Source organism: Lipophrys pholis (assembly GCF_963383615.2).
Source record: "Lipophrys pholis genome assembly, chromosome: 8".
NCBI lineage: Eukaryota > Metazoa > Chordata > Actinopteri > Blenniiformes > Blenniidae > Lipophrys > Lipophrys pholis.
Genome location: NC_137630.1, coordinates 20,885,330 through 20,911,560, shown reverse-complemented (window position 1 = coordinate 20,911,560; position 26,231 = coordinate 20,885,330). Strand labels below are relative to the sequence as shown.

General features: G+C 42.5%; 3 protein-coding genes across 4 annotated transcripts in view; 1 reads left to right on the top strand and 2 right to left on the bottom strand.

Moving 5' to 3' along the window:
* Window positions 1–1,704: 1,704 nt before the first annotated feature.
* Window positions 1,705–9,228, bottom strand: LOC308113354 (YTH domain-containing family protein 1-like). Its single transcript, XM_080469594.1, has 6 exons — window positions 8,807–9,228; window positions 7,990–8,014; window positions 6,017–6,096; window positions 3,764–5,413; window positions 3,351–3,395; window positions 1,705–3,192 (listed from the first exon to the last, which is right to left on the bottom strand). Exons 1-6 carry the CDS (start codon window positions 8,831–8,833, stop codon window positions 3,166–3,168), a joined length of 1,854 nt encoding a protein of 617 aa, XP_080325720.1. The 5' UTR covers window positions 8,834–9,228; the 3' UTR covers window positions 1,705–3,165.
* A 3,916-nt stretch (window positions 9,229–13,144) lies between these two features.
* Window positions 13,145–17,900, top strand: birc7 (baculoviral IAP repeat containing 7; the record flags this gene model as incomplete). Its single annotated transcript, XM_080469262.1, has 7 exons — window positions 13,145–13,637; window positions 14,513–14,612; window positions 15,167–15,248; window positions 15,401–15,446; window positions 16,206–16,415; window positions 17,443–17,508; window positions 17,701–17,900. 7 exons carry the CDS (start codon window positions 13,145–13,147, stop codon window positions 17,898–17,900), a joined length of 1,197 nt encoding a protein of 398 aa, XP_080325388.1.
* A 224-nt stretch (window positions 17,901–18,124) lies between these two features.
* Window positions 18,125–26,231, bottom strand: part of nkain4 (sodium/potassium transporting ATPase interacting 4) — a 47,442-nt gene continuing 39,335 nt past the window's right edge. Inside the window, exons 6-7 of one of the 2 annotated variants that reach the window (XM_080469849.1) lie at window positions 21,674–21,758; window positions 18,125–20,375 (exon numbers count right to left, since the gene is read on the bottom strand). In XM_080469849.1, coding sequence (XP_080325975.1) covers window positions 20,366–20,375; window positions 21,674–21,758 — 95 coding nt within the window. In that variant the 3' untranslated portion in view covers window positions 18,125–20,365. The remainder of the gene's footprint in view (window positions 20,376–21,673; window positions 21,759–26,231) is intronic. The other variant, XM_080469850.1, reaches the window with a different exon arrangement.

The window sequence follows — 26,231 nt, the reverse complement described above, 5'->3', positions numbered from 1 at the left end:
GATTTAGAACTGAGCACCAATGTTCCATTGCAGATTTGCAGCAGGGAAGCATCATGCTGTGACCAGGAGACGAGCCATTAAAGAAATCCGTGTGTAACAAAAAAAGATCATGACATTCAATAACATAGTAATCTCCAGATTCACTTCAAAATGAGGTGTTTTTTGTGTCTTACTTCCTTTTGTGGGCAGAACATCCTTAAGAGCAGCTTGCATGAATCAGCACCACGGAGAGCTCCTGCCCAGGAAGCCAAAAGAAAAACCCAGTGCTGATTCTGAAAACAATTCCACTCGTTTATTTCTTTAACTGTGTGAAGGACATTTTTCTGCTCGAGAACTCAAAAGTATGGGAAAAATTTCCGCACACACAACCACCTTTCTTCTAAATACACATTAAATTCCCTCCAACGGAGTTCAGTTATTTACTCGCCTGAGCCATATTTACAGCGGCTGTCAGGTTTGTGAAAAGAAGAATCCAGTGCAGAAAACCTTCGAGTGACATTTGCGCTCTGCTGAGCTTCCCCTCGGTGTGTGAGGGCGTTCCAAGTGTTTCTTTAGTTACCATCGGAAAATTCACGACATCGAGACACAGAGCAATTTCTGAATGGACAGTTTATTAAGGCTTGATTTCTTCTATAGAGAAAAACCAAGATAGGTCTCTTGAACAAGATACGTCCACTATAGCTGTTGCCTATAAGATAATCAAAAAGGTTATTTATTATTTCATGTCACTGATCCTTTTGGTGGAGTTGATAAATATACTTTCATGGCTAACCGGACATCGCTCTCGCGGCACACACCCTCGGTTATCGTTAACGTGCACGTATAAGCCCTGAACTACAATCACACCACGTCATGCTTCCTGAGACAGAGTCGGCCGTGGCTGCGACACAAGTCTTCGGTGACATCCTTCGGCTTCTCGCCTCCTCCTGACAGAGCGGCGGCGAAGGCAAACGTGTGAAGGGCGTTCACGTTATTGCTCGGATCAACCTAGCTATTGATTAGTGCAGGTAAAAAGGAGACGAATAAGAAAGGCTGGAGCTCTAGAGGTCAGTTCTTTAGATTGCAGAGGGGTGTGTGTGTGTGTGTGTATACACTGGCCAGGTGAAAACACACAGCTGCTTCACACATACAAGTTCATCCTCACTCGAACCAGCAACGTCCACAAAGTGCAGCATTTCTGCCATTTCAGTGTCATATTGGGGCAAATCTCAGACAAGAGCCAACAGATCATAATGCGCATTCATTTTCTTACATGATACAAAAAAAAACCTCACTGTCCAGGCCACGTTATCGAAAGCAGGAGCAAGTGACAATATCATCCTTTTTGATTCAAATTGTCCAAAACAAACTCAACTGGAATTTGCTTATTAGGAGGCCACATCAAATTAAAACTCTTATTTTGGGGAAAGAAAAAAACAAACAAAAAACAACACATTAAAATTGAAAGAGGCAGCCATGTCTGATAGCAGCATTCATTTCTGCATCCACGAAAACACTGAAGGGACAACCTCAAAACTTGTCAAGCGGAGGAAACCTGCTGATCTCAACAACAAATTATCCGATTTGACTCTGAACGTCACATTGATTTTATAACAGGTAACCGAAAGACAACGCTCCACCTGAAAGACAAACCGCAGGGAGGAGAATCATTTCACCATGCATGGCCACTCACAACTATTAAAGACTTCTTTTTTTTTTTTTTTTAAATAACCAATCTTTTTCTGTTAACATACCTCAAAGTACTTTACTGTATCAGAATCAATGGTTTCAGTCTAGAACAAACTATAGTTGAGACAACCAAAAAACACACAGAAACCACATTTCATTCATATTTTTTCTTACTTGATATTAAATCAGTTACATTAATTTTTAGGTTATACATTTTTAGGCTTTCTCCATGAATATATAGGCTCCTACGTTAAAGCTTAGCATTACGACCAACATGATAGACTTAGCAAAAACCAAATTCAAGGGGGAAAAAACAAAAACAGACAAGAGGATTAAGACAGAATGACGGTGAATGGACAAACGTGAACCCTCCCCCCCTTTTTCTTTTTTGTGGAACAAAAATAACTTCAAGCAACAATTCATTCAATGTAGCAGTTACATCACTATATAATTCTCATAAAGCAATTTAAAATGGTGGATGCGACATTTCTCTCAGACTGGGCTGTGTACACAAAGAGAATCTCCTGTCGAAATACAGAAAAGACCCCTTCCAGACGAACATCCAGACGAAAGCAAAGCGGAGGGGTGTGAAAAGGTGTCAATAGTACAATTTTTGATTTTAATGGTGAGAGTTCTGGTTGTGGAGGACACATCCGTTATTTAGTTCCCAGAGGCCTTTGCAATTCCTCCTCTGAAATGTCTCGAGTCCCGTGTGACTTCACACTATCCCTGATTTCTCCAGCAGTGTCACTGTTTGAGCAGTTCTTTTTGAGAAGTCACCAATAATTAGGAAAAAACAAAGAAAAAAAACAAAAACAAAAAAAACATTTAAGGCTCCAGAAAACAGGTTTTCTGAAATGAAAATTGTCAGTAGTAAGCCAAAAAATAGAGATTTTGTCGATTTGAATGAAAAATAGATAAACCATTGAAGTTTTGTTATCCACAGTTCCAAGTCTGACATTGCCTTTGGGATCCTCCAGCCCTGTTGGCACAGTTAAACCTCTGAAGCATGGCAATGATGCCCCCAAATGGACAAATAGGGGCAGGACACATCCGTTCCTGATTGTACTGAAATATAAAGTGGCAGGTTTTTTGTTTTTTGTTTTTTCCTCCATGGTGCAGTCAAACCCTGATTCGATTGGAAAGAGGAGGGGGTGAGGGCAAGAGAGAGAAAAACCAGTCTGGTGAGAGAGATGATGGAACGGGAAGGAAAATAGATTAAAAAAAAAAACAACCTGAACTTAAAGAGTGTGGCTGCAGCTAGGTAATACATTAAATCAGCTTGTTATCCCTGCACAAGAAGTGGTGGTGGTGGTGGTGGTGGTGGTGGTACATGGGGAAAAAAAAGCACAAGTCTCGACAATGGCAGAGCTTCACCGGGATTAAATAGAAAGAAAAAAAAAGAGAGAGAGAAGGGCTTGGTTGCATTTTCATAATCTTCTGTCTTTTAAATCAAGTCCTAGTGTAACTGTTGATCAAGCCAAGGGTAAATGTCTTCTATTGTTTATTCCTGTTTTGGCGCTCCTGTTTGGAAAGGGAAGAACAACAAAAAATAAATAAATTAGACATAAAAAAGATGTGTGCAGTTTATTTTTCTTCTTCTTTTGAGTGAGAATCTAAAGCAAAGAAAATATCAAGATAGAAGTGAATGACAGTAACAAGAAAACATGAAGTGTGTTTACCTGATCCAACCGGGAGCGGTTCTGTATCTGCGGAGGTTCAAAGGTCTGTCGAGAAGAGCAAAGAGCAGCAATCAAATTAAAACAGCATCAACCTCAGCGAGGTGGATTAGTTCTGTCACAATATCACGTTTCCACAAATACACCAGAATAAAACAGAAACCAGAACTTGATGACACAGATTGTGCTACGGGTACAATTTGATGCAACTGCAAAACACAAACCCTCACACTTCCCTCACAACCGTCATCATTGACTTTTTTTATGAGCGACTCTACTTATTCCTGTTGCATATCAACATTGTGATTTGAAGACAAACAAAACCTATTTCATACTACGGTTATCATCAACACAAGGCCAAACCAAAAAACAATTTTACTTTATGGAAGGTAAAACATTGAGACGGTTTCACACACCTTGCGCACCTCCTCCTCCTCCTCCTGCCTCTTCTCGTAATGGGAGAAATCATCAAAGATGGAGGTGGTGTGTTTGTAGGTGGTGATGATCTTGAGCACCTGCTTGGCCTTCTCCAGAGGAACCTCCTGGGTGTCGCGGGAGTTGGTCACTGGCTTGTTGTCGTTGTTCTCCAGGCGGATGTGGCGCAGCTGGCTATTAGGCACGTCCTTAACAAACAACCAGTCCACGTCAAACTTGCCCTTCCACTTGTCCTGTGCCCAAACGCCAGCGCTGGTCCCATAGTCCACTGGTGATCGCATCTCTGCAACGCCGCAGAAATGCCCGCTGCCGTTGACACTGAACAGCAGGTACACAGGACCTTTACCGTTCATAGCCCGGAAGGCCGAGTCCAGCCGCTTGTTGCCGTGCTCTGTGCTGCACCAGATGGAGTACTTGATAGAACGATGAATATCGTCCTCGGAGTAACTCTTAATGATGAAAACGCGTCCGTTCTTCAGGTTCCATTCAAAGTCCTTGGGGTTGTAGCTATGGGAGGCACGCAGCTTGTCTAGCACCGGGTGGGACTCCCCACCGGGTCCCTGGTTGGCGGATGCATGGGGGCCGTTGTTTCCACCACCAACCATGCCCATCATACCACTGCCATCATGACACAGACCGCCCTGCCCATAGCCTTGGTTGCGGTTGCGAGGAGCAACCCAGCGGGTCTGGGGTTGTGGGGGCTGGGTGTGGTTTTGATAGGGTTGAGGTGGTGGCTGATGGTGCTGGTGATGGGGGGGCTGGGGCTGTAAGGCCATAGGTTGCATCTGGGCTTGCACCAAAGATTGGTGAGGTGGCTGCATGGGTCCTTGCTGCATGGGGGCTTGAGGTGGCATGGCATGAGGCAGGCCGAGAGGCTGCTGCTGTTGCTGCAGTGGAGCTGTGGCTACTTTTGTCACTGGGCCCTTGTCCCAGGTCCCTATGTTCATATTGTGTTTAATGGGCGGTGGGGGAAGAGCTCCACCTGGATTGGGCATCCCAGGCTTCACCTTAGCCTTCAGTTGCTGTGGTTTGGCAGGCTTGCTGGCGATGGCAGCCCAGGAGGTGGGTTTGGGTGGGGGCATTCCAATAGGCGTGGCTCCATTGCCAGCGGCTGCCACCGCAGGTCCACCGATCACAGACCCCACAGCCTTGACTCCGGACCCCTGGCCACCAACGTCCCCACCGATCTTCAAGCCGACCATCCCCTGCTCCAAGCTGTTCATACCAGGGGCTTTGTTCAGGGTGTCGCTGTGAAAGCCCGTCTGACCATCAGGCACCAGAGTGCCCCCCAGGGAGCTGGGAGGATAGCTATAGCTGCCACCGTAGGCTGAACTTTGAGTCTGCTGGCCCTGAGAGCCACTCGTGCCCCAAGCAGAGAAGGCAGGGTTTTCAGGGAAAAAGTTAAACCTATGGGGGTAGATACTGCTTCCAAGGCCCCCTGGCTGGCCAAACACCGTGTCCGGCATGAAGTGATGGTCTCCATTACTCAAGGGTCCATAGGGGGTGAGGTATGGAATAGGAGGGTCTCCACCTGTGGACCAGGGAGCTTCACTGAGGGGGTACGGAAATCCAATTGAAGGAGCGTAATAGCTGGAAATGTAGGGATCGGTGATGGACTGGTAGCTGTTGTTCTATATAAATGAAAGTAAGCAGCGTTACAACAACAGCAGGTATAACAATCCTCTCCTGTCAAACTACCTCATAAAGTTTTGGCAACAATTTCAAGAAATGTGCAACAAGCCAGGACCTTTCAGCCTCATTAGGAAAACTAAACTTGATATAAAGTTTTTCCTGGAAATTCCAGATATTTTGAACAGTTACTAGTCATAATATATTTTAGCATTTTCAAAACTTCCCCTCTACAAATAGGTCACGTCGACACCTGCACTTATAATAATACACAGTCTGTCTTTTCAATTTTGGTCAACCTAATGACCTCTCACATATTTATGCAGATATTCGCCCCTCTCAGATTAGACATTCCCATGTCTTCATTCGTAGTAAAACATGTAACATGGTCTTTCAAAGGTTATTTCCTGAGGCAGGTAAGAGTTTTTCTCACCAGTCTATAATACCATCTGGTACAATACGAAGAAAATTTCTAAACAATACTGTTTGTGCAACAGCTTGTGGTCAGTCATGTCAATTTCTGGCAATGACATTTGATCATTTAAATGATTCTGGACACATTTGTAATAAAATGGCATTTTATAATAAACTGTGTGGGATATTACCTGAGTTGATTGACCAGTGAGGTATGGCTCAAAGTCATTGTCATGGACAGTCTCTTTCTGATGCAATGAACCATTTTGCACTGGAAAAAACAAAACAAAAGTACATTTACATTAAAAAAAACATTGCTATTAACCTGTAAGCGAGCGAAAGAATGACAGGTGTATCAATTATAAATCAAGTTTCCCCACATGGAAGATTCACAGATACCTGCATGATTGCTTGAAATTGTTCCAAGTATTTAAAATGAATCAAATTTTTTAACTACACTCTTATAATATACACATACAGATACAGAGACACAATGACTATTGAAGTTTAAAGTCTATCTCCACACAAACATGAACGCCAACTATAAAAGAGTCCATCCTGTGGCCCTGTCCGTCACTCCGTCCTCTGACCACCGCAGAGCATCCTGAGATAAATAGAAAAATCACATATCTGATGTAGATTTACAACTGGTGGTCCAGGTTCATATTTTAACTTACAACAGGAAAGAAAGGTTCCTCAATGTACAATTTGAGTGGGAAGATTTGAGTCCAGACAGTAGCTTGGTATTATCAAACTGGATGCTGCTGATTATGTTGCGTTCCAGCTGCACTGAAAAAAGAACATGATCATCTGGAAACCATGAACATTATGTCCTGAAGCAGACAAGGAACTTCTGGGCTTCTTATTAGAAAGCTCAGGACATTATTTCTTACAGATTCTAATAAGCACCATAAATGTTGAAACGTCCCTTTCAGGAACATCTCAGCATAATTCCACCAACCTTCTTTCCTGTTTATATGGAAATATCAAAGAATCCCAGACATCCAAGTGCCCCAAAACATCATGCAGACGTCTAGGAGCCACTCTCAGACCAAACCAGAGATATGACACCGGGTGGTCCGACAGGGTTTCAGCAAGACCAGGAGGCAACCTGATGAGAAGGACCACCTCAACTGGCTACTCTCAATGCGGAGAGAGCCACTTGTATCCACAATCTCCCTCTTTCGATCATGGTTCAGGAGCAGAGGTGAGTATGGGGAAGGACATCAGCAGGTAAACACCTCCTGTTCACCACAATACGGTCATGATCGCTCCTCCCATCACTCTTAAACAGAGCTCCGATGGTGATAAGACCTCAGCTGCAGCACTTCAAATGCTTGACCAAAGGAAAAACATTGAACTCATCATGAAACTAAAATTCCAGAGGACAGCAGAGCTGCTGGAGACCTGCTTTAAACACCCGCCTCCATGTGTGCTTATGTCCCTGTAGCACACAAACTCTTCCTAATGATTGAGAGTCCAACGGTGCCACAACACTTCAAGTGATCTGCATGTTTCAGAAGTTTTGGATAGAGGTTTTGCCCAGGGAGCCACAGCAGTGAGCAAACCTTCAGATACAAGCTGCAAAATGTGTGTAAAATATCTCAGTGCATCATCTGACATTTGTGAGTACAATAACAGGTTAATAAGCATTGCAAATCATTGCAGCAAATGTTTTCATGTGCATGCACCACATGGTCCCAACCTTTTGGAATCGGGATTGTGGTTATTTTCCAAACATATGAGGGAACATGCCAGTAATGTATGCATGCATGCCTGAAATACCTAAGACATGCTTTACCTAACAGCATATTGTTACACAGGGCAGGATGTTTGCTATTGCATCAGAATGGTGTGCTTTACATATGAAATACCAATGAATCTGAATGCAGTTCGTTGCAATACTAATGAAAGGCTGAATGAATGCAAACTTGTGGTTTGTTATCACTAATATCATACTGATCTATATTTAAAAGACAATGTTTAGTTGAGTTAGAGCTGTACAAAGACACTATGCAGACCTCTGAGTATGTGAGATGGCATCAATCATCTGACTGACAGTCCAAAACAAGCACGTTATGTGTCATCTCAATCCAATCATCTTTATTTAGAAAATGTGGCCCCAAACTAAACTCAAAAACCAATATAGTGATCCAGGACTCACCTTTAGACGCTTGTCCCTTTGATCTCTGGATCAGGGTGAACCACAGCAAAGAGAAGAGAGAGAAAACATGGTTATTTTCTTTTCTCAGTTTGAAATCTCTCCTGTAGGCAGAGATTGAGTTCAATCCGCGTTAGTCTATTTACTGCCTCTGAGTTAAGGCATGACACTACTTCCTTAAAGGAGGCGATGCTAAAACATTTACGTAACGTTACACTGCAAGTTAAATGCACAAAACCTTTATGACACAGCCCCAGTTCTTCTGATTTCTTCCGTGTATGAGTCTGCTGACAGTGGAAGTCAGGTTACTTAGTTTGTTAGTTTAAAGGCTATTGCTAGCATGAAGTTTGCTAACCAACGTAGCCTGTGGGAAATGGCTTTCCTCACCCCAAAATGGCTCGGGAGGCTTCAAACTTCATTTATATATTTTTTCTCAACAAGCACCAGACACGTCGATAGACCTAGACTTTGTAACCCTGGTAAAGTCAGTGAACACACCAGTTAGCTTTGTGTTAACTAGCATTAGGTTTCACGTATTGAGCAGCAGGCTGGGGCTTTTTTTCCCCTCAAAACATCCGTCAAAAAACACACGCTTCACGTTGACGAGGGGTTTGACAACAGACCCCTGGGCAAATACACAAATGTCACCCTTCACCCATGTTGACAAAAACAGTTAACAACCGAACCGAATGCGTCTAAACCCGCTAGCTACACGCAACCCGGCTACATGCTAACGTGGCTAGCTCGCACTTCCGAGGAATAGCCGGAGCCCCGGTGAGCCGTTAGCGGGCAGCTGGCGAGGCGAAGCGTCCTTTCCTACCTGAGGGTCAATGCTTGTGGCAGACATAATTCATTAAGCAAGTCCCTGGATTTTCACAGAGCCCGAGCTTGTGACTGAATTTCCAGGCCCGTGGCTTTTGAGAGCAAGTTCAACGGCTCAGTCCCAGTTAGCTCAGTGGGCTAGCTGTGCCGCTTAGCGTGGTGGCTACTGGCTACTGGCTAGCAGCGGCAGCAGCAGCAGGCTCAGCTGGAGATTTTCCGCTCTGAGGACGGATCCCAACTTCCACACTTCACCACAGACACGGTCTCGGTACTGAGTCCCAAAGCAGCCGAGGTCCGCGGGCAGGTTCTTGTAACTAGTTGAGTCCTACGTGTCGGCGAGTGTGGACCTTTCAGGTCTTTCTGCCGTCGGTCGCCTCTTACTTTGTCTTTTCTTTTTTTTTTAATTCCACACAGGGAGAGAGAGAGAGAGAGAGAGAGAGAGAGAGAGAGAGAGAGAGAGAGAGAGAGAGAGAGAGAGAGAGAGAGAGAGAGAGAGAGAGAGAGAGAGAGAGAGAGAGAGAGAGAGAGAGAGAGAGAGAGAGAGAGAGAGAGAGAGGGGGATTTTCAAAAACTACTTTATTTCCATTTCATATTCTGTCTAACCACTTAAAAAAATAGAAATAAAGAGGCAGAAAGGGAGATAACGGAGATAAAAAATAAATGAAAAAGTAAGTTGCATAATTAACTAAGAATACCAACAGCACCGAAAATGGTTCAAAATGTTTTTGAGTTGAATCAATTTTGATGGCTGGTCTGTTTATATAACTGCTATTCAAATATTTCCAGTTGCACACAAATAGGACATAGTTTCAATCGAATCTGTGTTTTCTTCTGCACCAGGTACTTCCTGTCTGGAGTTTGCATGTTCCCTCTTAGTCTGTTTGGGTTTTCTCTTGTTATTCTGACTTCCTCTCACAATGAGACAACAGACATGTTGCATAGGTTGGGTAAATTCAGGTCTCTGAATCATGTGTGAGTGTGTGCACATGTAATCTTAAAGTGCCTTTTGCTTGATTCCTTTGTGAAGCAGGTAAACAGTTAGTGGAAGATGACATTAACAGCAGTAACAGCTGTGATATTGAGGAGCCATAAAGAAGGATTTCTTATCATTGGTCGTGAATGTAGTGCACATATTGCACACGCGATTGAACTTAGCACCACTTCAGTTCTTGAACATTATATTGCGCCTACATTAAACTCACTTCTGTTCATAAGAGGAGGAGGAACTTATTAAGTCTGGTAGCCTCTAGTGTAAACGACTTCCAGTGCATTGTATATTGCTCCTCACAGGTCTTTGTCCAATACCAATCTCACGCTAACACGACTCCAGTGTGGTATGTAGGAGGGAAAATAATCGACCATAAAACTGAGTAGTTTCATCTGCGTGCTCCACTTTGATACCATCATCGCCGACTACAGTGCGGCATCATAATAAAGGACTTATTTTGCAGATGAGCACTTGGACTCTGTTCAACAGTCTTGTGCTCCACATTTGAATCGTAGACGATCATATCTACCAACATCAAGTGATCAAACATTTACTGCCTCCCAAAAGTCTCCTGTGTCTCATGGAATATGTGTTTGCAGTCTTAACGGATTGTCTCAAATTAAGATTTATTTGAGTTTAATGGAAGTAAAAATCGACATAACCAGCAAACAGTGAACTAATGAAAAGAACTATGTGAATATAATATAAAACGATATAAAGAAGCAGAATGTTGTTTATAACTGCAGTATTACATCTCTTAGGAAACACTCCTGCCAGTGCAGTCCGACATTGGAGGAGACGGCTAGATGGAAATTCATGCGTGCAAGGAGCACGCAAGATAAATTACCCTCATCCCATTTAGTTTTCAATTTAATTCAGATGTATTTATATCACCAATTACATCATAATCGCCTCGATGTACTTAACCCTTGCAACACTGTGTTATATAAAAACTCCCCAAAATGTAGAACATTTTCACTTCCTGATGTATATCACAGCTCCCACATTTTGTAATATTCTGCTACAGTTTGTAGTAAGTAGCCCGAATGCATTGTGTGAAAACCACCATTCATTCATAGAAGTCAATACACATTATAATTTTACCTTCTTTCCTTCATTCATTGTATGCCTTCCAACATGGATAATTCTGCCTCAACTCAGTATGAAACTCAAATAGTCACTGGTCAAAACTACACCAGGTATCACTGTATTCCTAAATTTAACAGAAACTTCATAGAGACTGGGCTTCATCTCTCTCTCTCTCTCTCTCTCTCTTCTCTCTCTCTCTCTCTCTCTCTCTCTCTCTCTCTCTCTCTCTCTCTCTCTCTCTCTCTCTCACACACACACACACACACACACACACACACACACACACACACACACACACACACACACACACATACGAACAACCAATTACAAATATAAAACATCAAATGTTTTCATATTCTCAAAAACTTTGTATTGTATATTTAGGCAAATAACTTCTACCACAAAGTACTGGCCAACAGCAAAGATAAACATTTAGATTATTAAGTCTTCATAAAGTATTTAAAGTAATTAAGTGGGGGGGGGAAAGGGGAAAAAAAAAACATGTGAAGCAATACAACACAGTGATTTGCTTAGAATTTCTCTCAAAATATCCAATCTATTATTAACTAAATACTAAACTTCATCAGAAAAGTCTTGATTTCACAAAGTGATTCTACCTCACCTGCAAAACAAAAGTGTGACCTTTATCTCTTCCACACAATGTATTTGATTTTGAATTGACCATGCCTCCATCGTTCACTTCATATTTTTGCTGAATAACCCTCTTTTTTGCAAGTCCAACAGATTTTCAGACCATCTTCATACTCATAACACTGTCAGTGTGTTAGTCCAAGTTCAGACTTTGAGCTGTGGTGTGAGGGCTTGAAAAAGATTGGATGTCTCAGTCATATGGATCCACTATTGATAGCAAGTAGAGTGAGTATGTGTCAATATGATAAAAAAAAGAAAAAGAAAAGACATGGTTAACGCTTCCGCGTCTCCAAACCAGTAAGGTCAGTCTGATGTTGGTCCGGTGCTTCTTTGGCTCTAATGGACTTTGAAAGGAATTTATTTTTCAAGTCCAGCCTCGTGGAGTTGGTTGTTTGGAGCCGTCCAGGATTTGTTGATCCTTAGAATTGGTCATTGTGTTGCTAATTCAGCTACCTTGGCATGGTGATAAATGTGTGTATTGCTCACCTATTCATTGATCAGGTGAGCAATGACCAATACTCTTCAGTTAGTGAAAGAAAGGTTTAAAGAAGAGAAAGTCTAGGATGCATCAATGCATGAAAGAGTTTGTTTGTTGAATTTTATGAATGAAGACACATGATACTGTTTTCATCAAAGAAGGGTGAGTTTTAAATACCCACGACAAAATTCCAGAAAACTGATTTGATTAACTGTTGGGTATTGACTGGGTGATTAGATGGTAGAGAGGGGAAAGAACAGGACAGGAGGGAAGACTAGTCATCTGTCTCTCTGGACTCATTATCTAAGGGAATTGAATGATATTCAGCTGCCATCTTTACATAGAATCGGTCTATATTTGCTTCAAGTCTACAACCTGCAACTGCTCATGTCTTATTGACTGAAATTTAACCTGATTTAACTGAATACTTGGCCACTGTAGAACTGTTACATATTCTAGTAAACAGAGGAAGTGAGTTATATCATATGGAGTCATTTTAAACGGGGGTGTCACCTTTTTGTTATCATTTCAAGAAATGAGTAAGACTACTCAACTGATCATTTGTTGCATCTAGAAAGTGAAAACCTTAATTCAATTGGTACATTGCACGTTGAATAGATACATTTTTATCATTCAGTTTTCTTTTCTCTAAGAACGTTTCCCAGGTGAACATTTGTTCTAATCTAATATGTTCCTGATGAAAACATGCAACATAATCTCTGGTATCTTTATGCTTTCTAGGTTACATGTTTTTTTCCCCTTTGGTCAGTTGTAAGCTTCAAATTACACCCCTGTGCTTAAGGCTTGTTTTGTGAACACAATAAAAAACCTTTTAATAGTCATATTAGTTGCTAGGCAACACGATCAACATGTGAGACTGTTTCCCAGGAGGCGGAGCGACATGGCATGTTCACGCTGTCATTCATTCAAGGATCAATGAGCACACGTTCTGGCATTTGTGGGATTTTCTGGAAAGCTGTCTCCCGTAGACCGCTGTGCAGGCCCCCGCAGCGCATCATATTATTTCAGCCAGTGTGCTGCACTTACCTTCAGTGTGCGCTCCACTATGGACCGCAAAAGGGATGACTGGCACAGGACAAGAAGTGGAAGGAAAAACTTCATGCTGCAGAATGATGGATGACAGGAGAACTATGCTGCACATCCTTGAGGAGCCGGGGATGCGAAGAGAAGGAGAAAGGCTTCGAACTTTCCATAGCTGGCCGGCAGATGCACCTGTCACATCTGGAGACCTGGCGAAGGCGGGCTTCTTCTTTCTCGGGCCGGATGATAAAGTTCAGTGTTTCTGCTGTGGAGGGATTTTACGATACTGGGTACGCGGGGACAACCCGGCAGCTGAGCATAAGAGGCATTTTCCTGCTTGCAGTTTCATTCTGGGCCGAGCTGTGGGAAATATTCCACTCCAAGTTGGCTCATCTGACTCTGTGGATGGCCAGCTGTTGAGTCAGCTCCAGAGGATGACGATGGAGGACCAGGGAACTGCCGGACAAGCTGTGTACCCAGAAATGGAGGGAGAAGACGCTCGGCTCACCACTTTCCACAACTGGCCCACCGAGGCCTCGGTTCAGCCAGATGTTCTCGCCAGAGCAGGATTCTTTTACACAGGTACTCATTGACTTACTACACAGCCTAGAAATGTTTTCAATTAAATCCTTTTAAAGGTTTATAACCAAACATATGAGTGCCATGGCTACGTTTCAGTGTAATATTCAGCTGTAACCCAGGCACCGGCAGAGTGACCCCTCTGTGTGAGAGAGTTCATGGTACAATTGTCCTGCTGAGTCATGATAATGTGGACAGAACAAACTGGACAAAGCTGGGGTTGCTAAAGAAGTAGAGCTGTACAGCTTCACAGAGGCTAAACACAACACCGTGGAAAAACAATTTGGAAATAATGTGGTGGCAATATTGCAGTGACTTTGTGACGTGTGTCAGTCTTGTTATTAATATTTGTGAAAATCCCTTTTGGGACGGGAAGTCTGGCGCTCTCCTTCTTTGAAAAAAACAAATATATTGTTTGAGGAAACAATGTGATGTTAAACTATACAAGCATTCGGGCTGATTATATACATGACATCATGCACTTGTAAAGCTAAGAAATATGTGGCTCAAGCTCATAAACTATGTAGATCAAAACTTTGGTAGACTTCCTTGTGATTTGTTGGTGGCCTCTCTCAAAAGAGGGGTCACCAGAGAGTATCTTTCATTTAATATGCTCCCTCACAATGACTCTAACATTCTGCCCTCTGTGAATAAAGCTTTGTCTCACCGTTGTTGTCATTTTTTACAGGTTTGCAGTTTGTGCATGCGATCGATTCCTTGTCCAGTGTGACCCACATAACCACATGATGTGTTTGCATTTAGGACAACACCGGGGTGTGAAGAGACTTTCTGTGTTTACCCGTAGAGCTGCAAAGATTGAGTTGATCTGGATCAGTAGACCCTTTTCACAGTATATAGTTTCTTTTTGTGTATCCCAGGTCATGGAGACAACGTCAAGTGCTTCTACTGTGACGGAGGACTGAGGAACTGGGAGCCGGGCGACGACCCCTGGCAGGAACATGCCAAATGGTTTCCACGGTAACACCAGTTTCACTGCAGATACAAAGACATAGGTTGAATGCATAAATTGTCGTTGAAATATCAGGATTCCCTTTTACATATTGCTGCGCTGTGCAAATGTTTCACACAGTTAATTTTATTGGTTATGCAACACAATCCTGAATCCGTTCTGCATTACTTTACAATGGCCTCATAAAGAAGGATCTGCAGTGACAAGAAGAACAAAGATTGCTTTTACAAATGGTCCCACTAGAGCCCTGATCTTAACATCATGGAGACATAAAGCACAAAAGCAGCTGAGACAGCCTAACTTCTAAAAGTCAAAGTATATGGTTATAGTCTATGTAAATACCAAGCTGGCGGCTCGGTGGAGTAGTGGTTAGCCCCATTGCCTCACCTTTAGTTCCACCCTGGTTCAAGCCCCTGTTGCTTGGGTTGCTGGGTTTAGGCATTGGTTCTTGGGATTTGCTGCAGCTGCCCTCCTGGTTTGGGGGTCACCACCTTGAGAGCTCCTACTACTACCGGAACCACGTCTGCTTAAAATATGTTTTTGATGCATTTTTATTTTACAGATGTGAGTTTCTAATTCAGTCTAGAGGGCAGGAGTACATCAGCAACATCCAAGATTCTCATTTCCATCTGGGTGAGACTGTGGTGAGAACATTTCCCTTCCTATCTATTAATGAATATTTGGAGTGTTAGAAGCATTATGGCAGAACAACATTGATGGGCCTTTTGTTATTGCTGCATTTGAATCATTCATAAGGCAAACAATGGTCGTTTTAAAATATCATTACTTTTTCCAGGGAGGATCACAGACCTCCACAGGCAGAGATATCGCTTCCAGAAACGGTAAGTCATCTAAAACTGAAACAAGACGGAAAATACTCGTTATAGACCAAGAACCTCAACAAACAATCCCTACAAAACACACGTGAATGACAATGTACCAGCCTCCTGCTTTGATGCTAGTAATTATCTCTGTATATCCTGTACTGCAAAGAATTTGAGTGTCAACATGTTTTTCTTGCTTGTTCACACAAAGGAGGAAAAAGGAGAGCAAACAATTAGAGTTGCACTGCAGGTTGCTCAAAGGGGAAAAGATAAAGGCTCAAACATCTGATTGAATTATCCTGAGCTCAGCCACTGTAGCTGAGAATCAGCATGGATGGATGGACGGATTCCTTACATGGACACCATTTAAAATTCCACATCAGCCGACGAGCAGACAGTATTTTGTAGAAACAACGTTCATTTCTTTGCTCTTCAAGACAGCTAAAATTAAATTAATGGATGTTCAATTACCTGAGCTAATGTTTGCTCCAGGATCGCAGTAATTAGGGAGCACTATGGAAATCATTTCACTATTTCTCATGCTTGCAGGGCAGCCATGAGAGGGCAATTATTCCATGCGGTGAAGGGAAATATAAATATATTTATTCTCAGCAGACACAGACTGAAGGTCTGTGGTTTAAAAACTTAATGTATTGCCCTACATTTAACTACTTAACTACAGTCTGGATAATGCAGGAGCCTGGACAGTGTGAAACTACACTGTAGGGTGACATCTACTGGTGGGTCAGTAGACTTACCCTCCTCCTTTCTCCTCAGATGTGGTGGGAGGTCTGGCAGCTTCATCTGCAATGCTCTCTCCCGTGGTGCAAACCGTGCTCCAGATGGGCTTTGAACCCAACCTGGTGGAGAGTCTGGTCCAGACCAAGTACCTCCTGACCGGCCAGCATTACACGTCTGTATCTGACCTGGTTACAGACGTGCTGCACGCTGAAGAGGAGGACAGACAGAGAGGGCCGCAGAGCCGAGGTAACAGCCAGTGGGGTGAAGCACACTCTGGTGGATGTCCACTATTTAGATCCCCTCTCTTCCTGAGTGGGAGGCTGAGTGGAAGATGTTTTGATTGGCAGATGTGATGCGGCTGCACATCCTCTCTCCTCCTGACCTGATGGTTTAATATTAGTGCTTGTTTGGCGCAGGTTCGCGCCTTCGTTTTTCATTGCTCTCAGCACATCTCCCATAGTGATGCGTACACATCTACACTACTTATACTGATGAGGTATTTTTATACATCTTTGTCCTAGTTTTGGTAACATTATTTGAATGAAAAGTCTTTCTCTAGGCCTTCACCCTGCATGTATATACATCAGGCTTCCCTTGTGAGTAACACATTAGAAGATTTAAAAAAAAAAAAAAAAATGCTACATCAGTAAAAATGAAATCATTTTACTTGTGTAAACTGTAGTTGAAGATTCATGAGTTTATTTTTAGACCTGGGGGAGACAGTCAGCCATGTCAGTGCTTTGTGGCTAATTGTACAAAGAGGTTCTGTTTTTTTTCTCAAATCAAATCATCGAGGTTTCAATATTGCTTTCTGATATTCTGCTGAGAGTTTCATTTCACAGTTCATAAACGTGCATTTCAGGTGAACTGGTGTCCTGGATGAAGTATTGTCGAAGATTAATGGATAGATGAAACACAAAGTCCACACTTGTTCCTCAGTGACCATTGACAGTGCTAAATGTTTGTAAACTGTTTTCTCAGTTGTGGTAAATAATACATGATAACACAGTACACCACAGAATGGTACAGGACCCTTCCAATTTCAAATTCTGATCACCTCTCATTTTTTTTTAATTCAACCACAACACAGCGTGAAACTGCCCGAGCACCCAATCACTCCTTTATAATTATGTCAAATACTGCCACATGTGAGACACGTGCCTTGTCTTGTTAGAGTGCGCAACAATTACCAATAATGCATATGTCAATGTGTCACAATGTAAATCTGTATGATTAATATTGCCCATTGCTCCATCATGTTTGTGCACCTCAGAGTCGGGGACGAGGCCAGGTTCTGGTGCAGCAAATGTGAGGACACCAGCGTCCATCAGAGAGAGAGGTCAGTGGTCAACATCTACATGATTTTCCTGAAAAATCCAATTTTGCACCTATAATAGTCTTTTTAAGGGAGTAGCTTGTGGAATTGGTCTCATACAATTGCTAGGGCACCAATCGGGTGTCAGTCACTACTTCTTTTGTAGAGTTTGTGAATGCATGTCCATTATTTCTGTGTGTGTGCTTTCTCCAACAGTGAAAGACCCCAGTCCAGAGGAGCTGCTTAGGCAGCTGCAGGAGGAGAGGACCTGTAAAGTCTGCATGGACAAGCAGGTGTCCATCGTCTTCATCCCCTGTGGTCACCTCGTGGTTTGTGGCGATTGTGCCGCCAGCCTGCGTCACTGCCCCATCTGCAGAGCTGTCATCAGAGGCAGCGTGCGGGCTTTCATGTCATGAGGGCTGCAGTGAAAAGCCTGTACAGGTGTTGAAGGAGTGGCCTTGACTTTTCCTCTACGCTCAACCCCCCCCCCCCCCCCCCCCCCCGGTCCCATAAGAATAAAGAGTGGCGGTGGCTTGTTTTTCTGAGTTTACAGATCTTTTCCTAAAATAAACATTTGAACCTGTTCCACTTGTGCAACGCAGTTAGATTTACATTCTCACCACTGATTGAGACACAGGGTCATTAAAAGAGCACATTCTTTTATTAACAAACACCTATTTACATGAACACAAAGCACAGTTTTGGATAAATAGGATTACACAATCAGGTCACGTTGGGTTGAAGCGACACTGGATGCAAAACAAAAGGAAACAAACTATTTCCAACACTATACAAAGATTATCTACAAGAGGTGGGATATTTTCAGTGACGATGAGCACATAAACAAGCATGATAGGTATCAACTAAAATTAGTCAGTAAAAGCCTGTATTGCACTGAGAGGAAGACTAGTTGTTGTTTTTTTTTGTTGTTGTTTTTCATAAAGACTTTAATAGTATATAACTACTAATACTGATTATGTTACATTATGAGGTGCTTTGTGTTTCTGCGCACACACATACCAATTATAGTGTGTAAACTCAAAATTATAAAGACAATAGTGACATAAGTTATTGCATCTCTCCAATAGACAGGCGACCAATCCAATCAAAGTGGTTTCCTCTGTTCATAGCCAGTAGACGTGGTCGGATGATTTTCATTTAAAACAGTTTACAGGCTGTCTATCTGGCAGTGAAGTATTTTTTTTATATCAAAGAGAAATCAGACATACACTCTGAATATTTATCGGTGCCGAAAATGGACAAACTGATCCCCCCAAAAATTATGAGCAGAATACTTATTTTGTTTCAGTCCTCCTCCTCCAAGTATTGCAACCCATCAGAAAACATTTTATTAAAACATTTTAGACACAACTTCAGTGAGTTAAATAGTAAACCTCAAACTTAACAGTACTGATAAAGGAAAAAAAATAAAGAAACTAACTTATGAGCAAAGCAACGAGATATTTAGGAGGGATCAAACGTTCTGCAGATACTCGGCAGCCTCGCAACTTGTACATGAACACTTTAAACACCAGGGGGCAGTAGTGATTCACACACACAGTAAGGCAACAGGGGATCTGACAATGTCTGACTTTGTCCTGACAGACCACGAGTGATCAAAAAAAGTGCAGCCAATCAGTAGAAGAGAAATGACCCATGTGTGCACACTTCAGCCTAAAAAGGTTAGAACAAAGTGTCTCTTTCATTTCTTTGAGTGTCTGCAGCTCTCACACAGCTGGATAAGGATGCTGCTTTTGCTGATATATGACTTACACATAATAACATGCTATAAAACAATCACAACTATCACCATGAAGAAACTCCAGCTGTTTAACTGAGTGCAAACAAGGCTCTGCGCTACAATACCCAACAAGCCTTGTGCAATATGAACAATAAAGACGTTCCTATTGTGTCATTCAAGTTGAAAATAACCTTTACTTGAATGTGTGTAATCAGAACCTTTACCAAGATCTGTCAGCAAACTGTAAAAAGCTGAAGTGAAAGCAAAGCTGAACACAAAACACTTCAGAAATACTGACTGTTGATTGTGGAAAAAGTCACAATAACAAGACTCCAGAAATAAAAATAAGACTTGCATGCCATTCTGGGTTTTTCAACACCTCTTACAGGCTCTTTTGCATCCTTGATAGTTCACATTTCAAACTAGGTTAAAAAAGAAAATCTCCCTCTCCTCCCTCTAGCTTCATTATTTACATTTTCTATTTTTGACAGATGCCCCTGCAGATTTGGTGCTGTGGTCCCTCCCCAGCCTCCACCTCTCCCCTCCCCTGCCTCTTCCTGCTCCACTCCTGTATTTATGCTCACAGATCCCGGCCCTAAGTAAACAGGCAGCACACAATAGCTCATTCCACAGGCTCTGCTGTAATTCAGCCCTCCGGCCAAGATTTGAGCCAAACCTGTAATAATATGCTAAATCACTGCGTCCTCTAAGACGCAGCACCACAGACCGGGAACGCCGGGCAGTCCCTGAATACAGACACAAACAATTTATTAGCTGTACATGCTCGATACAGTCACAGTCCTGGGGGCTATTAGCCCATAGTGGTGCAGACCACTGCGACGGGACCTCAGCAGAGAGCCCAACACAAAGTACGGATACTTTCCTAAACACACAAATATCCCTAAATACAAACTTGGTTACACTGTAATTCCCCTCTTCGCTAACCTCATCACAATGGACCCTTGTTGAGAAATGTTGGTTTTCCTGGGCAGCACACCAGTAAATGACATGTTTAAAGTAGAGGAATCAGAAAAAAAGGGGAAACGTCTTGTGTGCGGCCGTGCACAGGGAGGTTTGTGTCAGAAACAGCCTTCTCGTCTTCATGGGAATTTGCTGTATCGCCGCCCTGCTGGATCCTATTTACGTAGACCTGGAGAGGACGGAAACACGGGGAGAGAAGGCAGAGGATCAGCAGTTGTTCAGAACCTCTTGTCAGAACACACACACACACACACACACACACACACACACACACACACACACACACCTAGAAGCATTTATTCAGGATACGAGCCCCAGTAGATTGTGGAGACAAAAACTTCCTCCCTCCCATTAGAGACGGAGCTGATTAAACTGTCACGGAGCTAATAAAATATTCATTTCATGTTGGCAGAGAATTATTACATGACTTTCCCCGCTTATTGTTATTAACTTCTCTGCACAACCTAAGTAATTCATCCAGTTTTGGAGTGAATTTTGTGTGTTTCTCTTCATGTGATCCTACCAATAACTGTTTGTGGCATAGACACACATACAGCAGTCTGACAGGATGTTTCAGGCAGTCGCTTCCTGTCAAGACATGACTTAAATCTCCAGTTTCCTCTCCCATAAATCCCCTTCTGGACCATATCCGCCTTCCAGTTCTGTGTTGTGAACTTACTTGTACCAATCACACAGTCTAGGCCCCGATTTCACCCTTTCACTTGATTTGAGCCACTCTTCAGTCTGTGGACTATTTAAACTACCAAAACATAGCTCACAGTTTAAAGATGTCAATAAACCATTACGACTGGCTCTTCAGCTAAAAATGTTACTGGTAACAGAACATTTTCCACTGCTTTGTGAGGTGGTAATCTTCAAATTGTCAGATATCGAAAAAGCAGGTTTGATGAAACCTGGCATTGTGATTTTATATGCACACTTTAAATATTGCCCAAAAGGAAGTAGTTTTAAACCCAAAAAGGGAACAAAGCAGCTATTCCTGGTCACAATGACTAATTAATTCATTATCTTTTTACTCAGTGTGTCAGGTGGTATTTTCTAATATATTATGTTTTTGGTGTGTTTTTTTTTAAAGTCAGTTTTAGCATTAAACCCACCAAGAGTGACTCTCTGGTTAAATCAGTACATAACTAACTCATGCTAAATTTTAGATTTTTTACACAATAATTAGTGTGCTATCAAAAATTTAAGTCACCCATGTTGGCAGTGAGCAGGTCTTTAAAGTTTAGCTCATCTGTTCACTAAATGACAGATTTTGTCATCTCAGTGTTTCTTGTCACACCAAGAGCAAAAATGGTGAAAGGAAAACTCAGCTCCTCTCTATGCCACCAGATTGAATTGATCTATAATTATGTGATCAAAAGACACAACACAAATCAAGAGGATTGTTAATGGTCGCAGGACAGAGACAGAAAGACACAGGGATGACAGCGCACTCATACTTACAGATACATGGGCTTTAAGAGGAGATGGGATGGTTTCTCATTGACATGGTAGAGTGGAAATGGGTCAAATCCACCAATAAAATCAACTGAAAAGAAAATAAAACGACAGACTATAACAAAGTAAATAAAACGACATGCGTGATAAAACAAACAATAAAACAACTTGAGTGAGGAATGAGATGAAAACAAAGGACAGAGTGTGAACAGATGCAGCAGGGGCGTTAAAGCTGGGCACCGTGCCAAGAATAGTGCAAGTTTATGTCTTTTTTTAAGCTTTAACTTTGACAAGGTCCACAAATAAAGAAATGAAGGGGAAAAAAACAAAACACTGATCTGTATTTAAACTTTTTTTTTTTTGTCTCATCAGTGCATCTGCCCGGAGCCAAAGAGAAGGAACAGCTGTCAGGAACAGAGGTGACCTTCAGCCACCACTCAGCCCCCCCCCCTGTTTGTTTTCTCACTAAGAGTTCAGGCTCTCGACGAGGTGCGAGATGAGCAAACGAGTGTTACAGGAGAGAGACGGACACGATGATGTAGGGAGATTTATTTAGATGAAGGGAAAAGGATGACGACTTCTGAGGTGGACAATCAAAGGCTGGGAGGGGGAGAAGGGGAGGAAGCGTGGGAGACGGTCTGACTGGCGGTGGGGGAGTGACGAGATTAACTACAAGGAGTGTGTGTGTGAAAAAAACCCCAGCATGTTTTGGAAGCTGTGAGTCTTCTGTATCAGGAGAGGAAAAATCCAAACTGTAGACTGAACCTGAATCACAAAACAAACAGAGCGTTCTGGATGGAGAGAATAAGAAAAAAAAAGGAGAAAACCACACACTCAGTCCAGCCCTGGAAACTACTGAATGGCTAAATCAGGCCCTGATAAGAAGAGACACACACACACACACACACACACACACACACACACACACACACACACACACACACACACACACACACACACACACACACACACACACACACACACACACACACACACACACACACACACACACACACACGATTTTCTCATTGCAGGCAGGTTTGAATTCTTCCCCCCGTCCTGATAAACCGTGCTGAGGAATACAGTTGGATGATAATGAGTGTCAGTTTCTCGATCCATCCATCATCCAGTCAGTCTAACACGTCATGACAGCCGTCATGTGGGCTGCAGTGGAATTAGAAAAAGTTCACTTTTACACTTTTAAAACTCTCAGGTTTGTTCACTGCAACAACAAAACGTACATATAATTTTCGGGATTAAAAAAATGAACATAATTAAAACAAATTTAGATTTTTATTTTGGCGATTTCTTGCGACCGCCTCCCCATGCTTTCACCTGTGTCTTCCTGCTGTGTGTATATAACCTCGTCTTGTGGGTCTGTTCCAGTGTATTTTGTTCCATGCTTCAAGCATACCAGCATTTTTTTCCACTCCATTCCTTCGTGTTTTGACCCTCTTCTGGATTCCCTCTCGTGTTTCTCTTTTGTACCTGTGCTGAGGATTACTGTCTGCTCACGCCTCAACCCCTCCCCCTGTCTGCATTTTAAAACCAACTCTGTTTGTGAGTCATGTATTGGAGTCCCCAGTTCTGTTACCTTGTTCTATTTACAGGGATTATATTATTAATAATAAATGCCACGTCAATATTGCACATGTCAATCAACACAAAATGATAATATTATTTAGAACTGCTTTACTGTTCCCACTCGGACGAGCTTCAAGACCTGTGAACGTCATCAGAATAAAGCAGGTGCAGAAGGCAGATGGATGGAGGGGTCATTAAATTCAGACTCTTCATGTGCAGCTTCAGCGCTTCATAAAGTTTTGAGCCTCACAAATATTTCCTTCTGCTGAGTTTGGAAGATGTCTGTAACAGCAGCTCTGCTCTGTTCTGTATTTTAAACTGCAGAAACACAATTTTCCTTCTGATGAAGTTCGTCTTCGGTCCTTTCCTCTGTCTCCAGTTTATGAATGATTGCATACAGACAAACGACTGCTCTTCTAAAGCGTTTCTTCAAAGTTCTACCAGAGCTGATTAAACCATTGCATACCAGCTTCCTCTTCACAACCAAGTGGGCTTCATCATCGTCTTTTGGTGGGTAAAAACTTAAAATGAAGGAAAATCTGCGAGAATCGTGCTATATCAGATCGGGTGTGACAACTTGTGCACAAATTTAAAAAAAACAAAAAAACATCAGGGCATGTTGGATTACTTGAAATATCTCACTACAATTTGCTCCAGTTTTCTCTGAATGCTTCAAACTGAAGCGATCTATCTCAAAACGTTCAAAATTTGCATGTGAAAAAGCTTCCGTGGGGGAACTGGAGGTAGACGGTGATAATTGATGGACAAATCTATTGTTTTACGGTACCAAGTAAATTTTTTGAAAACTGTGGTATGAACTGAAACTGTGAACGCGTGAGACCTGCCGAGGAGAGGAAGCAGATTTCAGCAGCTGATTGACGCGTGTGGTTCTCTGCAGGTGAAAGAGGTGAGATCAGTTTCTCTACAGCAGAGTGAGCTGATTTCACCCCCATGAGTACAGATGAAAGAAATGAAAGGTATGTAGGTCAGTAGTTAAGGCATCTGTGTGATGCCTCTAAACGAGCCGGAGTAATGTAAGGCGATTACATTTCACTTCAAGTGGAAACGGGCTCAGAGTAGACGAGCACCGAACCACGAGGGCCCATGACAGTGTGAAGCAGTGCTTAAGTGTGTGTGTGTGTGTGTGTGTGTGTGTGTGTGTGTGTGTGTGTGTGTGTGTGTGTGTGTGTGTGTGTGTGTGTGAGACTATGGTGGGCGAGCTGATGCTGAAAAGAACGCAGGAGCAAAGATAAACGGGTGGAAAACCAAAGACCAACAGGGATAGAAAGAGTGACTGGTGAGAATAAAAGAGAGTGGGAAAGATCCGAAAACGGAGGCGAGACGGAGTGAGGACAAAAACAGTGAGCACGATAAGGACAGCAGACAGATAAAGTTGGACTACAGAGTCTGTACTGCTGGAAGAAAAGAACAACTCTGACAAGACAAGGTCTCTCTCTCTCTCTCTCTCTCTCTCTCTCCCTCTAAAGTTGGCACGTCCACTCCACTCCTCTCCTCTCCTCTCCTCTCCTCTCACACACCATTACACAGCGATCATCATGGCGATGCAGGCTACTCATTTGCTTTAAGGACCAGTTGAGCTGTTTTCTGCTCAGTTATTCTGCATATAAAAAAGTGTTGGGATGTCTGATCGAAAGTGCATTCAAACTAAATCGTCCATGCAAGAAGAACGAATCCGCAAAGTCTGGAAACTTTGTTTGCACTGACGATGTTGCAAATCTCCGGCTTGTCAATCAACATCAACTAAACCTTAATTGAGCTGTCAGTCATGTTGTGTACAGGGCTGCCCTGCGGTGTGGTGGTTAGCAGTGTGACTTTGAGTTCAGTGTTTGCATGAACAATGTTTTTTCTGGAGGTGGCAAGTAAAAGAATAAAGTTATGTTTGTCCAAGACAGGGCTGCACGATGTAAATTCATTGCAATATCAACATCATATATGTGTGTTGCTCTATTTTCAGTCACTCACATCTTGTGAGTGTTTTACTGCATATGGTGCAGCCCCGGTCAAAAGCATTTCATAATTCCTCAGAATCTACGTTTACAGTAGATCACTTTCAATTTCTGGCCAATCACACAACAGTTGTAAGGAGACACACGAAGAAAGGGCCAAGCAGAAACAATGATGTTAAACTTTTGATGGCCCAAAATTTAACAAAGCTTCATGAAGAATCATAAATACTGCACTATAGGGACTCTTTGATTTTAGAAGTAGCTTCGACTGCCTGATTGGGGTTGCTGTCATTCTGCAGAACGGTTTGTAGACTAATCATATGGTCATAGTGTAGAGTAATCTGCTTTCCAGCATTGGTGCAAAGGGAATTTTATTCTGCTATATTTTAATCATATCGTCTATATTAATCAAAACGAACTTTCTTCTGAGTTAAGCTTAGTTCCAGTGGGAAACTGCTTTATGCGTCTGCCTCTTCATGTTGTACTTTTGTACTCTGGGGAAGTTGTACCTGGCACTGCCACATCCCTGATTAACACCCACTGACTTATAGAGATTTTTCTGGGTTTCTCCTAATCGTCCAGCCTGTGTACACCTCCCATCTAAACTCTCTCTGTATTAGGACTTTTCCCTCTCTGACTTCGGAGAGTTTCTCATGCACTGCTGTGTGCTTCATGTGTGCAGTTTGTCGCAACACCAGAGAAGCTAAATGTCCACAACAATCTCCACACCACTTATTTTGAATTCATAACCAGCTTGATTATCAGTCTCAAACCTCTGCAATCTTAATTCACTGATCCATGCTGACATGCAGGTTTGTACCATTCACAAACCTTTCAGCAAAAACAACCTGCACTTTGTCAGACCTACTGATATAAAATCACTCCAGACCACCAGCAGCTATTTCATGCTGTTTCTTTGGCTGACCACCAGTTTTCTTGTGCCTCTGCAAAAGGGCTTTGATAGCACATGTGGAAAAATTCTTTATCCTGCAAAACATGCGACCTCGCTGATG

What these genes read in the sequence shown, in the direction of transcription:
- LOC308113354 (XM_080469594.1), bottom strand. Translation starts at nt 8,833, where the DNA reads ATGTCTGCCACAAGCATTGACCCTCAG. An exon ending in AGGAGGAGGAGGTGCGCAAG is followed by an intron (nt 3,396 to 3,763) that starts GTGTGTGAAACC and finishes TCTTCTCGACAG; the next exon opens with ACCTTTGAACCTCCGCAGAT. An exon ending in ACCGCTCCCGGTTGGATCAG is followed by an intron (nt 3,193 to 3,350) that starts GTAAACACACTT and finishes CTTTCCAAACAG; the next exon opens with GAGCGCCAAAACAGGAATAA.